This window comes from Desmodus rotundus, chromosome X (genome assembly GCF_022682495.2).
Source record: "Desmodus rotundus isolate HL8 chromosome X, HLdesRot8A.1, whole genome shotgun sequence".
Taxonomy (NCBI): domain Eukaryota; kingdom Metazoa; phylum Chordata; class Mammalia; order Chiroptera; family Phyllostomidae; genus Desmodus; species Desmodus rotundus.
Window position 1 is genome coordinate 78,900,778 of NC_071400.1, and position 17,403 is coordinate 78,918,180.

A 17,403-nucleotide genomic window follows, 5' to 3' on the forward strand; every position below is an offset into this window, starting at 1 on the left:
TTTGGTTCTGGGCAGCCTGCCTGAGTGAATCATTGCAAGTGGATACCATGACAACAGTCCCCAAACTTGGCACCATGCACCAGAGATAAAGCCTCAATACTTCAGTCTAAGCCCCAGCCTCTGGCCAGGACAGTAGCAGACATGGCACAATTCTAGTCTCTTGGAAAATAAAATGGCTTTTCTGTTTGAGGGGGCATATCTATGCTTGTGGACCTAGGGGAAGGGTAGCAATATCGCAGGAGTGGTGGTGCTGGTGATGGGCCTTTCTGACTTTATGTCTAGAGTGACTTTCTCATTAGCTACAACCCTCAGTACTAAAGATAAATACAGGACGTTTAGAAGAAAATAAGAACTGGTTGTATTCATTTACTTTTTAGAACTATTTCCTGTGTTGTAAGAGGTTCCCTTCCTAATTAAGGTCTGGACCCTTTTAATAACTGTTAGTCTCCTGGTGGCTTCTGTTACATTTCATATGATGTTCCCATAAGGAATAAAGTATTACTATTTTAACGAGGTTCAACATTATGTGAGATTAGGACTTTTTGCAGTTTTCTATCGCTGAATTGGATAAGCATCACTTTGCACTCCTGTATCACCCATTTATCAAATTGACTTCATTACGAATTTATCATTGTCTGAGAGGCCTTTCCTTAGAAAAAAGTTCAGCGTTTAAAATGGTACATGAAGTCTAGACCAGGGGTCAGCAATTGCATCCGGAGGGCCAAATCCAGTCCACCACCTGTTTTTGCATAGAAAGCTTCATTGGGACGTTGCCATGCTCATTCATGTATGTATTGTCTGTGGCTCTTTTCACACTGCATGGGACAACTGAGCAGTTGCAACAGAGGTCATGACCCAGGAAGGGAAAAATATTTACTGTCTGGCCCTTTATAGAGAAAGTTTGCCAGTTTTGTTTCTTAGTTTGACTTTACAAAATGCAAAGAAATATATGTATTTTAGCTATTCTTTGAGAAGATTTAAAGTAGAGGAAGTGATCAAAATTAAGTCCTGGTTTATTGGGAGTTGAAAGTGAAAATAGTCACATTTATAACATTTTATGCATATTGGGCTATATCAGAAAAAAAGCATTGTATTACAATTTTAGGATTTTTAAATGAGTAGATATTCAGTTGTATCTTGATTTAAATAACATAGATACTTTAAAATCCTTATTTATTGAAAATAATTTATAGGAAGCTGTCGAAAGTAATAATCTGAAATTTGATAAAAGTAATAGTACAACTAGAAAGTGTTCAGCATGGGCTCTCTTAAACAAAAAGTCTCCAGGAGCTGGATGGATAGATGAATGGATTTTATTATTTTCTTTGTACCCCAAACACTTTGATATAATGAAAATTTGATTTATTATTCAGAAATTTCAGCTTAAAAGTTTTTAGAAGTATTCCTGTTATGTTAAAGTACAGTATAATTGTGCTATGTATAAACTTCTTCAAAGCCATTTAGAGACTTCCAAAAGTAAAGATTATTCTTTCGGTTTTTTTAATTCAAAGCTACATGCTGTTATCAAATAAAAAGCCATAGTATGGGTATCCTTTTAAACTCTGGTTGAAAGCCAGGTAACACTTTTTTGAAGTTATATGGCTTTGTTAGAAATAGAAGGCAGAAAAAAATGTTCTCCACTTTCTTGTGATTCACCTTTATATTTTAAGAACCATGGATTTCTTCACTTTTTTCCCTTGTTTGTTTGTTTCCTAAATGCAGTGTGAGTTCTAGTTCAGTGCCAGCTATGTATCCAGAATTGATTAGGGGAGGGTGTACAAGAGGACCATTGAGGCAGGCATAAACAAGTGTAAAGAAAACAAGAAAATAGAGGGTATCGTATGTCCCTCCACTCATCTCATCTTTCTGCGGCAGAGAGTGCACTTTGGAAGGTTTCTGGAGAAGTGATTTCAGCGTGCAGCATCCACATATCATGAGTTCTTGACTTTGGATAGACTACATTGCAATTTAATCATGGATTAAGTCTGCTTTCATTTCCTGCACATACATTAAAGTGAGAGCCAGAAGAGGCATCCTGGGACTTCCAAGTCACCCATTGCTGAAGAATGTTCTCCCCAGTATCATTTTATGTGATGCTTTCTGAGAAGCTGGATAGTGCTTTCATCTATTCACCTTGCTTGTTGTTAGAGAACGTGTTGCTCTTCTTGTGGAATGGAAAATGGGCCAATTTTCGGTCATGCTATTTCTACGTCTTTATTTTAAAGGGAATCACAAATGCATTTCAGTGAGGTTTCTGTTTCTCTCAGGGAGGGGGAGACTCTTAAAGTATCTGTGTACAGAGGCCCGCACCTAGGAAGTGGTCAGTCTACGCTTACTGTCTCCATGCATAAATGAAGAAAGGCCCTAATCAGCTAGAGTTCATTTGGGCTCCCTGTGCTGGTGAATACAACAGTAAGGTTAGAATGAAGTGAAAGAGGTGAGGAAAAACGAAGGAACAACCAATCCCCCTGATGCTAATTTGCTGGGGGCTTCTTTTAGTGAAGGGGAGGAGCGGCAAAAGGCAAAGAAGAACTGGGTGGGTTTTTGTTTTGTTTTTGCTTTCGTTGTGTGTGTGTGTGCACACGCACGCACACACAGAAGGACTGCTTTCCAAGAAAGGATGGCAATTAAAAATACTGCTGCCCCAAGCAACAACATGGATGAATAGGAGAAACATAAAAGCCAGACACGAAAGAGTTCGAAGCATTTATATAGAGTTTAAGAACAGGAGAAACGACTCCATGTGATAGATGCCCATCAGTAGCCCGTTGGGAGCCATAATTGCAAAAGGGGCACAAAGGAATGCTCTGCCCATGATGGAAATATTCTGTATCTTAATCTGGATGGTAGCTACTTAGGCATATGTTATATATTAAAATTCATCAAGTTCTCTACTTTCTATACTTAAGATTTGTTAACTTTATATACTGTAGCTCAATTGCAAGTTAAATAATAATAATAGTAATAGTAATAATAAAGAAAATAGGTCATGGAGGGGGCATTAAATTGAACATGAATGCTTAAAAGAATGTCCTTGGAAGGAAAGCATAGCATGCCCCTGGTCTAAAAACTGCTGAGTTTAACATAGGAAATTTATGAATGAGGACATTGATAGAAATTTTTGTTGCAAAACATCTCAAACCCCAAAGGATGCTTAGCATGCAGTAAATTCACATCCCATTTAGCAGCAGCAAGGTGAAGGCTGCTGAGCGGAGTTCTCTCGATTCCTTGAGGACTTACTGCTTAAAAGCAACATCTTTCTTTTTTCTTTCTAGATTGGCAGATTGCTACTCTGGCTTTACTCTTGGGCGGCGCTGCCATCATTCTCATTGCATTCCTGGTGGGTTTGATTTCAATCTGCGTGGGATCACGAAGGCGCTTCTACAGACCTGTTGCTGTCATGCTTTTTGCAGCAGGTAAATATATTCATTACTTTCAAACTGGCATTAAAGTTGTATGAACCATTCCGCTATCCTCCCTTCTCATGCAGAAGCCGTGTGTAGTTGCTGCATTACATACAAATAGAGAGGCATTTATTGGATTTGAAGGTAAATTGGCTAAAGGTTTATCACAGTATCAGTTTTTAGTGTCTTAAGCATTTTGCAGAGCACAGTGGGAATTTCTAACTTCTAAAAGGTGAATAAATAATAGTTCTTGATAGGGACATTGCCTTAATTACAGCAGATGTATTTACCAAGTCTTTTCTCACATCCAGTTTCCCCTCACTCCTTTAGCTGACCCCTAGGTGATCTTAAGGTAACACTATTGTTTCTGACATGAAACTGAAAGAAAATTCCTGTATATGTCCGCTTAAAGGTATAAATCTCTTTGGACATAAACGTGGTTATAATGTATACATTATACATATACATTATGAAAAATCATAATGCATAACTTGATCCATGAGACAATTGAATTGTATGAGGTCAGTGGCATACTCATTCATTTAACAACCATCATTTTATGAAGCATTCTATGATTAAAATATCAGCCAAGGTAAAAGGGACGTTCAACTAAAAGTCAGGGAGCTATTTTTAAAAGGGGCTAATAAGACTATTTTGTGTGTTTCAATTTCCATTTATAAGGATAACCTTGAATGCGTCTTCCTTTTTGACTCAAACCAAAATATTCTTGAGGTGCCTTCAATGTACCCTGTCGGTCATATCTGATTTGAAGACGGCAAAATAAGCCCCTGTGACTGTCAATAATGAAGACACTGACAGAACCTTCTAGGCTATTAGGTGCATTTTTTAAAAGCTTTTTAAAGACGGGAATAGATGAGATGTCTGAGGATTTCAAGGGTAGTTTAAGCTAAAAATATAAAGTCGGAAGTGTTCTGCTGCCCCCTGCTGTTTGTGTTTATCTTCTTACACCCATCCATGAAGATTGATCAGAATGTAGGTGTCGTGAACATGAAGGTCCATACGGCTGAAGGAATGTGGAAGTGTGACTAATTCAAATCTCTTCGGCGACTTGCTTAAGATCACATATTAGTTATACTGGTGGATCTAGTGGTTTATCACTGCTAACTCCCTCACTCATTCGTTCACCTGTTTGTTGGGTGCCTATTCCAGACCCACTAAAACACCATTACAAAAAAATATTTTAAAGGCTTAGGTGGTGACTGTAGTATCAATATTTTGTTGGTCTCCTATGTAGTAAAAGGTCTGTGTTGTGAAACATATACTACAACGTGAAGATTCTTCTAAAGATTCCATCACTGTTCTCTAGTTCATTCCTTGCTTCATGGATTTACCATATTTTTCTCCATTAAATAATTTAGATATTTTAATTGTAGTAGTTTATCTTTGCAGCTAGGATTTATTAACATAGTGATTAATCAGTTGTAATAGAATTCCTTGATAAATTGTTCAGAAATGATAGGCCATTCTTTAAAACTGGAATTATGTTTCAAATAATTTTTAGAATACTCAGATATTTCTGATTTTAGGACAACATAGAGGTATTAGAAGCATTCTCATATAAATATCTAGTACTATTGTGGTACCAGTTAACTATCCCATTCAGCCTTGGATTTACCACATAACGGCATATGCAGGCTCTATGCAGAAAGTTGTTGATAGCACCTATTACAAACATGCTTACAAAAGTAACTGGACGTTTCCAATTTTGTGGTGGTGTTTTTCTCTCAAAAAAGTTCTGTATGTTTTCCCAAGTATAGCAAAGTCTTATGAAAATGTAAAAATAACTACTGGTCGCAGCAGAAAAAATACTTTAGATGAAAATAAGTCAAAGGTATTGGATTTGTTCCAAACAAGGAGTTTGAGCCCTAGCTACCACAAACATTAGCAAATTATAGAATGATGAAAGGAATTCCTACAGCAATATTCATGTAGTGTTATTCTACCCATTGAGAGCTAAAATGAGTATTATACTGCCACATTTGAAAAATGTCCATGTGCTAGAATTTACTTTGCCTTATTCTCTTTTGGTACTATGTGTATGGAAGCTTTTTTAGAAAAAAAAAAAAAAAACAACTATTAGTTTAGTGTTCACTTTGCATATAAGCAAAGTAAAACTTGCTGGTTATTTGAAACATGTCATGAAAAGGTTTCTCTCTTCTGTTTGCAAAAGCCATTAAGCAGTTACCTGTAGCTGATTTCTGGGAAAGATATTCATTACACATAATAACCATCATTGATTTGGACCTACGACTCACAAAGTTGGAAAATCTGCCTACTTGAAAGAATGATAGCTTAAAATCATGGCCATTTATGTTACTTGCTTCTTAGTTAACTTAGTAACTTGCTTTCTAGTAGTTGATTTGTCTCACTTGTAATTCAATTTAGTGATTCTTTGTAAATACATATTTGGGGCCATTTCCCCTTTGTGTTCATTGTGATCTGCTTTAAAATGGTCTGCATTTCTCCTCTTAAAATGCTTTCTTCTGCAACTAATAACCAAGCCTTATCATGGTGTTAATACACGTAGAGTGATATCTTTCTTGGCAAAGGAATACTGTTTTTCTTCTGCTGAGACGCGCAGCACGTAAAATCAAAATAGATACAGCACTACCACTTGGAAAGATCTCTGCACAAGACTACATATTTACTTCATTAATTCAGCACCGTGTGCTGTGCCTGGTACCCTTGAGTCACTCAGTAAATGGTTGAATGAATGATGGAAAGATGACTAAGTTACGCGGCTTGTAATCTGATAGGGTAAAAAAAGGAACGTAAATAGCTAGCTAACTGTAATTCTCTTTTTCTTAACCCATTTCTCTCTTTGTAACTTATGAAGCAGCAAGTTTCATGGGACCACAAAGCTAAGACCAACATAGCTCAAAAAATAATAGTTACAAAACTGATTTTTTCAGTTTTGCATGTTTTCATTCATTGACATATATATGTTGAGCACCTACAGTATATAACTATACTTGGGTGTCAGATAACGTACTCTAAGGGTTTTTACTAAAAGCTGATGATTGAGTATTATAAAGCCAGCCAAAGAGATTTTAGAGGGTTTGTTTTTTTTTTTAATCTTCTCTTTTTCTTTGAGGTCCTTAATTAGGGTGGGCTTGTTACCTGCTTGAGTAGTTGCTGGGAGAGCTAAGACCCCATCTAAAATACTGTCCCATGTTCCACATGTCTCTCAGTCAGTGGTCCTAGAAGTCTAGACTTCAGAATAAGCTGTTATCTATAATGTTGATAATAATAATTAATTAAGCACCTACCACACATCACACTGCTAATGCTTAGCATACCCAGTCTCTCATAATAACAATCATAAGATTAGGTATTTCTTTTCCCCTATTATCAGTGAAGAAATAGGTTCAGAAAGGTTAAGTACTTCCCCCAGGGTTATCCAACTAGTAAGAGTTGCAGGAGTCAGGGTTTCAGTCCGGGACACCTATCTTACTTAACCCAAGTGAGGATTCAGGAGTCACCTTTACTTGCATACACATAACATTTAGAGAAAGGAGCAGAATCAGCCTTGAATTTTGAATTCAGCTGCCGGTTATGTGCTGCAGTTGGAATCTATCGTGTAACTCCGGTTACTCCATCTCTTGGGAGAAACACCTGAAGGAAGTCAGCGGCTTGAGTTGTCATGAAGACCCCGAACTGATCAGTGCAGCACGATCCAATCGCAGCACGTGGTAAAAGCTGTGCACCTTTCCAGTAGAGTCGAGTTGACCACACGGCATTTCTTACCGTGTGACGGATAATGAGAGCTAATACATGATAAGATTCTGATAACTGGCATCCTTCTCACTTAAGACTCTGTGAAATTAGAGGGGCTGTGTCTTTCTGAGTCCCCTTGTCTGGCTTTGCAGATCTTTTTATGTCCTGCTGGGAGTTAGGATTGGTTTTTTTTTTTCTTTTTTTCTCTAAGGCCTTCAATACAAATGGCAGAAAATTCCCAGTCTTTCCTATCTCAGATTTGAAATAACAGAATTCCCACTGATTGCATCATTAATGATGCTTCTTTTCTTATAGCTGCAAACAGCCACCTGTGAATGACTTCATGGGAAATGATCGATTTTTTTCCCAGTGTCCCGCAACCCCTTTGTATCCGTCAGCTGTCTCTGATGAGATGTGTGTGTTTTGCAGCCTCCTTACCATCCTGTAACTGTGAGATGGCTAGAGGTATTGTGAGTCTAGGTTTTGACAGGAAAATCAGTGTCCAGCTTAAATTTCAAACTAAAGAGGTGTTCTTCCATTCACAGAACCGTACCAATTGCAAACTACCCTTTGGCAAGAACAATTGACAGTATCACTGCCAAGAATTAATTTCACGTGTATGATGACTTAGCAGTTACAGAATAAATCTTATAAAGAAAAAGAAGTTGATAACTTCATATGAACCCTTCACAGGCAAATGTTTTTGTCCTCCAGATTATCATTTCCTTTATGTACACGGTGTATTTAGGGACCGGCTACTAAGTCCTATCAATTCTCTCTCTAAATTATCTTGTAAATCTGTAGTTTCTCATGCACCACCATTACTGCCTTAGTTGAGGACATAACTGTTCGTGAAGTAGATAATCTCAGTCCTCAAATTTTCACTTTCCCTACTTTGTTTTTTTTTTTTTCCTGTGATAACATCTGACTTAAAATGCTATGTGACTCCTTTCTTTCCCTCTCCTAAAATCCAGTCATTTCTTTACATTCCCGGATCTTTCTTTCACAATGACGTCACCTTAGTCGTCACTGCACATGGGTATCCATTCATTGACTAACCTCCTAGGGGCCTGCCCTTCTCCAGTCCCTTCCCCGTATAGTCTGTCTTACACGCGAACAGGTGAAGGGTAGTTCTGAAATACAAATCTGCTCTTGTCCCCTTGGTTTCCCCAGAGGCGGAACCTGAGACAAGGAATCAAGTGCAAGTACTTTATCTGGAATGTAAAAGAAGGGATATTGAAAGCGAGAGAGGGAAGGGAAGGCAGCCAGTAAAGAGTACATTATCAAACCAGTTGTCGCTGTAAGCAGCTGGAGCTTAATCTTCCTGGAAAAAAATCTGAAAACCAGTGTAGAACACACACTTCAGGGTTATCTCAGTGGAAGAACTAGGGGGAGTGGGGGTATTTATAAACCAAGTTCTGAGAATCATTGGGGGGGGGGCTGTTGATGACGAGGAGGAGATAGCAGTGTTCATTTCCCAGAATGCCAGGCCTGCCCAACACTCAGGCGAAGAAGTGCAGCGACTGACAAGTGCAAGTCAGGTTGACATATGCTGGAGTGATGATGGTGAGACTATATGGACAGAGCACCAACAGCATCTGCAATTCAACTAACTTGTGAGATGCCTTCCTATGGAAAGCACTTTATTATTTTTATGACACATTAAGCCTTTTGTAGCTTGAGCCAAACATCTCCATAGGAATGTACCCTTCGTCCCACCGATGTGAATTTTCCGTAGGCACGCCTTCTTATACCTCTCAGCTGCATACAAACTGCTGCTGCTTCTTAAAAGTCATCTCTCTCTTCTGACCAAGTCCTGTCTGTCCTTCAAGAACCAATTCAACCGATGCCTCATCTCTAAAGCCTTCCCTCCTGTCTGCAGGCACAAGGGGTGCTTAGAATACTGTTAAAAGTCAGTAAACATGTGATGAGTGGCTTGCAAGTGAACATACGTACAGTGAGAAATATGAAAGGGCAAGACCCCTGGCCAGTCTGACTCACTCCCTTCCCCTCAAACACAGTGGGCATCCAATACATGTTTGTTGAAACATTGAAATATCTCCTTTAAGAAAACACTGAACGGTCCAATATGGACTATTTGGGGTATTTCAGTATGGAAAACATTGAAAAACATCCCCTTAAAGAAAACTAGCCATAGCAAAGGAATTAGTACCTGTAAGTTCTGCTCATGCTTCTATTGACATAATTTCCTGGTCAGTAGTTTTGTTGCCTCTTTTTTAAAAAAGTGAGGAAGGGGATTAAAATGAACCTCGATTTTCTGCACATTCTAAAATGCTCTAAAAGTTCACATTTGTGGTCTCTGAATGACAGCGTGGAGATCAGCACAGCCAGAGCCTATGGGTAGGTGGTAAGGAAGACAGGGTGCTAGTATGGTGGCATTTTCCTGAGTTCTCAGCCCTTTAGGTTCGTTTCCTTTGCAGCATCTCCGACAGACAGGGAGGCACTTTTGCTTGCATGGATGTATTTTATTAGATGGAGAAATTTATTTGCAAGTGCAGGATATATATTTGTTCTCAGTTTTGCTATTGCATGCATTTCTCTCAGTGATTCCAAAGAGAGTAAAATAATTCACAGGCATAAAGCATTTTAGGATAATTTTCATCTGGCTACAGCACAATAAAGTTTTATCTCTGAGAAAGCTGCTTGGGAGAGTATGCCAGTGGAGCCTAATGGAGTTATATTTCTACTTTTCCACTGGAGGAGAATTAAGTTATTATATTACACCATGGAGGCCAAATAGTTGCTAAATAAAACACACTGAAATGAATATTAAAAGCAGTCTAGCTAAACATCTCACTCCAGGGACTGGTAGTTTCACCAAAGAAGCCATATAATCCTTTTAGAATATATCTCAGATCGGTTATTACTTCTCCACTCAAACTCCTCCAGCAGCTGCCCATCGCACTTAGGATAAAATCCAGACCCCAGACCATGGTTCGCAGGTCCCTCCCTGCCTGTCTTTTCCATCATCTCATGACGCTCACTCCCTTCCTTGCTCTCTGTACTGTAGCCACAGCATCCTTACTGAGGTTTCACTTCACCCAGCGTGCTCCTGCCGCAGGAGCTTCTCACTGCCTCTGCCTTCCCCCCTGTATTGCTCACTCCCCACCCTATTGACCCGCAACCCCCACTTCATTCAAGTCTGAGCTGTAATGTCTCCTTCCCGGAGAGATCTTCTTCAACTCTCTATCTAAAAGAGGATAGCACCCTGTCTTGTTTACTTATTTTCTTATAGTTTTATGTCCCTCCACAATACCTGCCATATTTTGTATTTAGTTACAACGTACTGCCTACCCATGAGGGTAGCACTTTTGTTACCACTGTCTTAAACTGTATCACTTTAGAGACATTCAAATATTTATCTATTGAATGAACTTGGTGAATGAGTAGATGTGTTGCTATTCCTAATTCACATTCATATTTCAGTCCTATCCTACCAGGATCAGTCTGATTTGACTACTGACCAGAGTACAGAAACCTTAAGGAGAAATACCTTTTTTTCCCCCCAAATTTAGTTAGTCACTTTGGAATTTTTTTCCCTATATCTCAAGGTTGATAGTAATTGACTTCTCGTGAGTATTAAGACATTGAAAACATGAAACACCCTTTCATGTAGGCACCGAGCCAGCTGAATTTTTTTAATTGATAGACATTTAGCAGTTACCGGCTGAAAATACTGTGGGTTCTATAATATGCTGTCAGTTGTCCTAACAATTAACCCTTTTTTCCCTGAGATTTTTAAGCTACCAACAAGGTGTGATTTCTATTTTAGATGCGGAGACAGTCTCCTTTTTTTATGGACCTATTTATCCATTCACTTGCAGTAGCGATGTGAACTGCTGACCCGCATGGCAAAAATGTCTAGAATTCTTGTATCAGGTTCCAGAAAGGTCACTGGCTCTAAGTTAGAGCTTCATAGAAAGTAATTATTTTGAGGAATCATGCCCTCATCAATTTTCTGTCCTTCATCAGTTTTATACCAGAGATAGATGACTGTTAAACAGACTTTCTAGGAACATTAATCATATCGATAATAATGATCTTTTACAGGTACTGAGAACAGATGAGAGTAGGTGTTAAAGCGCACAATTCCAGTTTAATTAAGCACACTATCCACCTTATTGCTCTTTTTAAAAATGTAGTAAATGGTATCTTTTATTCTATCAAAGTTTATTCTTCTACTCCTTAATTGTTTACATTTTCATTGTTGTGCTTTTGGAATTTAGCAGTACTTTTAAGATGAGTTAAATAATAATCATTTTAACCACAAATTTACTTTCTATATCAGAGGTTGGCAAACTTTTTAAAATTAAGGGCCAGATAGTAAATATTTAAGGCTTCGTGGGCCACATGGTTCCTACTGCAGCTCCTCGAGTACGTAAATGAATGCGCCTAGCTGTGTTTCAGTAAAGCTTCCTTTCAAAAACAAACCGCACACCAGATTTGCCAACTCCCGTCACATAGCGCTGTATCCCGGATATTTCAGGGAGGGGATTGTCTGTTTCACATAGTAGAGAATGAGGCAGATGCATCCCATAAATTCTATGACAGTTAGTAAATTGATTTATAAAATGGAAATGATATAATAGTCGACTCAAAAGGAAGTTACGATTTTGAATGGAAGACATCATCTCTTGTGTAATCCCGTGCCTCGTATAAAAATATCCACAGAATAAATACCACTTTATTTAGATCTTTTTAAAGCCCTCCTTCCTGATTAATAGCATATTTTATTTTATTATCTATGACTCATCACATTTCCTCTTTAGCCCTGACTGAAAATGAAATAAGAATTAAGAGCTACATTTTGTGCTCTGTAGTAAGTAGTAGCCATTATTAGCTTAGGTTTTCCAGTACCATTATTTCCCCTGCCTTCGTGACTTTTTTTCCTTTTTTTTTGAAAATGACTAAGGATTAAATATATAAATGGTATCTGTTGTGTGCAATAGGAAGGGTATAACTGAGTGTGGCTTCTTGACAAAGATGACTCTTGAACCCCCTTTTAAAGATGAGGAGCGTGGACTGGATGAGAGGAAAAGAATGAAAATAGTTTCATCAAAACAGGACTCGCTGCAGTACTGGGCCGAGGTAGATGATACTGAGAAGCAACAACAACAAAAGCACATCTAGAATCACAAGTTGACCAGTTTCATGAGTACAAATGAATTTGAACTCCCCAGTTCCTTGAGCGTAAATAAATAATAAGAGTTGAATAACAATAAAAATTAAAAATAATAATAGTAAGAGTTTTAGCCCATACTTAGGGTTGCTATTATTGGGGACCTATTTATAAGTTTTATGGAAGTGAACACTCAAACGTAACTAGTATGTTATAATAAGTGGTTATAATAATAATGCTAATAATTATATACAGGAGTGTGTGTAAGTAGGTTTACAGTTGTGAGTACACGAAACACAAGAGTTTATTCTTATTTATTAATTATTGTTATTTATTTGTACAACTCTAAACCTACTTTTGCCCACCCCTTGTATGTGTTTGAGACGTGAGAATTACTACTTTGTGTGCCCATATAAATTACTATATTGCAGTAATTATTTTGTCAAAAACTATTATGGTGATTTACTAGTTATTAATAGAGTAATTCTTAGTATTTGTGAAAATAGTGTTAAAGAAAAATTGTTAATATTTTAAAGTATATGCCATCTAGAATAAGCAATGCTTCAAATGTTTTACCTTTTATGTTTATTTGGTTAAAAAGAATTCTCATACCTATGTGTGTTTATATGTTATATTACTTCCTGTAAATGCATTTTTCTAATTCTGATTTGCTTTTCTTTCAGTTGTTTTACAGGTTTGCAGCCTGGTCCTTTACCCCATCAAGTTCATTGAAACTGTGAGCTTGAAAATTTACCATGAGTTCAATTGGGGTTACGGCCTGGCGTGGGGTGCAACTATATTCTCATTTGGGGGTGCCATCCTTTATTGCCTGAACCCTAAGAACTACGAAGACTACTACTAGAACCAATAGTCTCAAAGTGGGGGGAAAACATCCAACAAGGATTGTATCTGCATCTTTTCTAACTCACTATTTTCTAAAACACTTGTGGAGTGTGAAGCAGTTTGCTAAGTTGATTTAATATCTTTTGCCTTTTGGCTGTCAACATCATAACCAGCTTTTACATCCATTTTAGGGACCTGCACAAATTAAGAGAGCTGATTAGACATAGGCAAATGCTGCAAACTTCCAATATGTTCATGTCATTTTTCTTGACAAGCGAAGGGTATATATGGCAGCAACCATTGTGAGAAACTAGTCGGAAAGAGAAATGCCTGAATCTCCTATTGCCTGCAGGGGAGCAGCTGGCATAAGCGACATTTAGAAGCCCCTTTGCGCTGACAAGGATTCCACTGTTAAGAGTCCTTATCACCTGCTTTTCTCACCCAGTGACTACATTGCCATTGGTTTTTTGCTTGAGTGAGCTCTTGAATAGTGAACTGCCCATCAGCATCTAATGGGAGTTCTGAATGTAAGTGGTTAATGGTACATATTCCATCTTCAAGAGTACTCATTTTAATGGGAGGTTATGCTTTGGCAATCAACATTTCCCTGGGAAGGGAGTCAAGACTTGGAGACAATGTGCTTTTCATTATGTGGTTAGAAATTGTACCTCGGCCGTATCTAGAATGAGGAAAATTGGGAGTCTCTGCTTTCCCTGGGGCAACTAGAAAGAAACATGCATGAGTTGCTTTTGTCCTAAGTACCCGTTAAATCACTCACCAAACATCACAGCAAATAATTGTGCATATGTAACAAGCTTAAATACTTTTATAGATGGGCCATAAATGGTAATAAGTTGTTCCCTCGTCCTACACTTGCATTTGCCTATCACACATAAGATTAATATTTGCTCTAGTGACGTGATTTGAACACTAACCTTGTACACGTTAAGAGGCTTAGATCGGTATGCACACTTATTTACAAAAGTACACATTAAAGCTTTTGCTCTATGTTCTCTACTGTTTCACTGGAAAGTTTTGATAGAATTGTATGAGAAGAAAAAGTGAAATGGTGTTAATCTGAAAGTTAATGATTCTTCTGTAAGCACCGTAGTTCGAAAGAGTAGCGATTAGGATGATCATTTTGTTTAAAATAGACGGCTGCTTTTTTTCAAGTATTTTAAATGTCTTTATTAAAAACCACAGGAATAGTGATAGATTTATATAAGTGTCTAAATGTCTCAGTAGAGGAGTGGAATTCATCTGGTTATCACCTGGTCCTCTGATGTTAAATAATGGGCTAACTGATTTGTGCACACGATTATGATGGGTTTATGTTAAGAGAATCATTTGTTGACTGTTCAAATGGAAGGAAATACCAATAATAGGGGATGAGTGTGCAACTAATCTCACACTGCAAACTTGTCCATCCTGTTTAATATACAAATTTGGATAGTTTAATTATAAACGTATTTTTATATCAAATATACAGTTCTAATATAAAAGTTATAAATACTTATTTTTGTTAACAAAAACACTAAAACAGTATGTCCTGGTTTTGGCCCTCTCGCAGAAAGAAGCATTGGAAAAATCATTTGAAACATACCTATGTTCTCTTCTATTGCAAAATCTGTTAAGAGCAGTACCACATCAACAGTATTTAATAATTTACTTTACCTCCCAAAGCAGAGTTCCGCTTTCAGCTTGTCTTAAAAACTGTTGCCAAAACAACAGAAAAAAATACCCTATTTTATTATTCAAATGCTGAAGAAATATCTTATCTCCTGACTTTTCTATAGAATCAAAAAGTAAATATGAAGTACCAGGCTTATTCTTATTTTAGCAATGACAGGAAAAAAAGTGATTAAATACATTCTAGAGAGAAACCTTTATAAAAATGTATGTTTCTATGTAGAATCCTAAGAAACTCTGAGTGAAAATATTCCAGAAAGGTATTAGTATTATAGAATCTTTTGAAGCAATTTTCTTGAGAAATATACATAGTAAAATCTGGGCCAGACTGTCTCGCAGTTAATTACATATTGTCAGAGCAGCATGAGAAATACGATATCGGAAAGGGATTTTGGCTACTAAGCCCTCTGTATTGTGAGAGAACCTCTTTATTCCTGAATAATGAAAGAACAGTACTTTGGTGCTGACATCAATGAGGCACTTTTCTTAGTCCTAGTAGAGGATGCAGTGTGCTGTTGGAATAAATACCACATCTCAAGTCTTCTTTCTCAAGTTCCCATTCTCTGGTCAATATGACAAGACTATGTTATCGGCTAAGGCACACATATTTGCAGTTTACTGAAAAGTGGATTTCCTATATAACTTTTCCCCTTCCCAGTGAAGAGCCCTATGCTATATTTCTAATTTCTACATCACTAATGTTTGGAAGTGTTTCATTACTAACAAGCGCAGTACAACATGAGCTGTCATTGCTCATCTGAAATACTGTTTTGTTTTTCAGAGTAAACACAAGTGAATTTTCACCTGCATTAACACTATGTCTTTGCGGCTTTAGGTTTGTTTGATGTTGTCTTACAAGCAAAATTGTTAACTATAAACCCATTGTTTATCTTAGAGAGAGAGAGAGATACACATATAGCAAAAAGTACTCAGCAGGGCTAGTTATTTGGATTTCTTGCACAACTATTTAGCTTTTTGTAAGTTCAACATGTAAATTTTAAAGACCAATATAGAGAGACATATGTGTTTGAAATATAAATGATATATATGGATTAGCATGTACCTGTATATTATTAAACATGCAAATGAACTGACTGGTAAGTGACGTCTAATTGTATGGCTAGCAATGTAATTTATTCAGACTGTATTTTTGTACAGAGCAGCGCACACTAACCTATGCCTCTGTGTCCTCTTTAATGCCTAAAACTGTGCCTAGAAATTTCATCTGTCTTAAAAATAAAATATACTTCATGCTGTTTATGCAATTAGTTTCTCTACTGCTGTTCTATATTTATTATTTTAAAATATATGACATGTTTACGACTTAAATATGAATTCATGGTATACTGGTTATTTTTTCTAACAGTCCTCTGGGGGAACCCTGTTTATCACTCCAGTGGTTTTGAGTTTGCAGTTTCAAGATCAGTTCTTCATTTCATGATTTTTGTAGCTGACACGAAGTTATCTATGTGGAAAAAATAAAAATAAAAGTGGTTTCACTGATGCGGTTTGACTCTGTGTCTTCTCTACTGTGTGGACCCTCTAACAGTTTCCCAAATTACATGTATTCAGTTCATTTTATGCTTTATGTATCATTTTGAAAACACAGCTTAATACGACATGCTCATTTTGTGTCCAACTCCTTTCAAACTACATTTTATTTCCAATTCTCAAGATTCTATCTTCTGCACCTGAGTCATCTGAACAATAAAAGAAAGGAAATGCCTTTTTAAACCTTCTATTTTAAGAGGAAGGAGATAGAGTACGCTGTTGTTTTTCCTACTCTCTCATCACACAATTAAAAATGGCAGTAGTAAAGCATTTTTGTTTAATTTTCAGTGTTTGCAGGGTATGTTAAAGCAGGCTTTCGTATATCGTGTCTGTATGTTAGAGAGGCACTCTAAATTTGCAGTACACACGTGCATGTGTGTTCGTGTATATGTGAATCAATTCATAAATTTAAAGTCAAAATTTCCCACCACCCGTTGTGTATGTAAAATGGTGAGCATACTTGGAAAGAAACTTAAGTTAGACAATGAAATTCACTTGTGTGACTGTCAGAAAATGTTCTTAAGGTTATAATAAGACCACATATGATTGAGCAACTTTCCTGTCGGTAAATCAGTTTGAACATGAAATATATTTTTTGTCACAAAGATATCCATTCGTGTCCCATAAGCCCTCAAATTTTAAAAGGTTCACAGTATATTTTTCTGCTAAAAATAGTGTAAATTATCTGCAAGTCTATGGTATATTTAATGTCAAACTTACAAAAGTATACTTAAAGTTATAAATCTCATTTTTGCAAATCTTCTATCATTTTCATAATTTTCTGTTTCAATGGCCTTATTCTAATTTGACGGAGTACCATGTCATTCACTTGATGTATTTTCAGCATAAAATGCTTTCATTTTTTAATACAGAATTTTCATGAGCAGAACACCTTTACAAACACGTCCTGCCTGGTAATTATTTATGACCCAGTTTCTCTGAATTTGGAAGACATGGAGACATAACTTCTTCCATAGGACTTCCTCTGGAAGACTTAGGACTTGACAAAGGAAACTCCTTTGCCCTCAGAGATTTCAT

The 17,403-nt window shown here is 37.1% G+C and overlaps 1 protein-coding gene across 1 annotated transcript in view; it reads left to right on the forward strand.

Annotated features, from left to right (window-relative positions):
• LOC112302032 (transmembrane protein 47) overlaps positions 1–16,317 on the forward strand; it is a 29,888-nt gene extending 13,571 nt beyond the window's left edge. The window contains exons 2-3 of the mRNA XM_053917270.1: positions 3,276–3,416; positions 12,966–16,317. Of these exons, the coding sequence (XP_053773245.1) occupies positions 3,276–3,416; positions 12,966–13,144 (320 nt within the window). The 3' untranslated portion in view covers positions 13,145–16,317. The remainder of the gene's footprint in view (positions 1–3,275; positions 3,417–12,965) is intronic.
• The last annotated feature ends 1,086 nt before the right edge of the window (positions 16,318–17,403 follow it).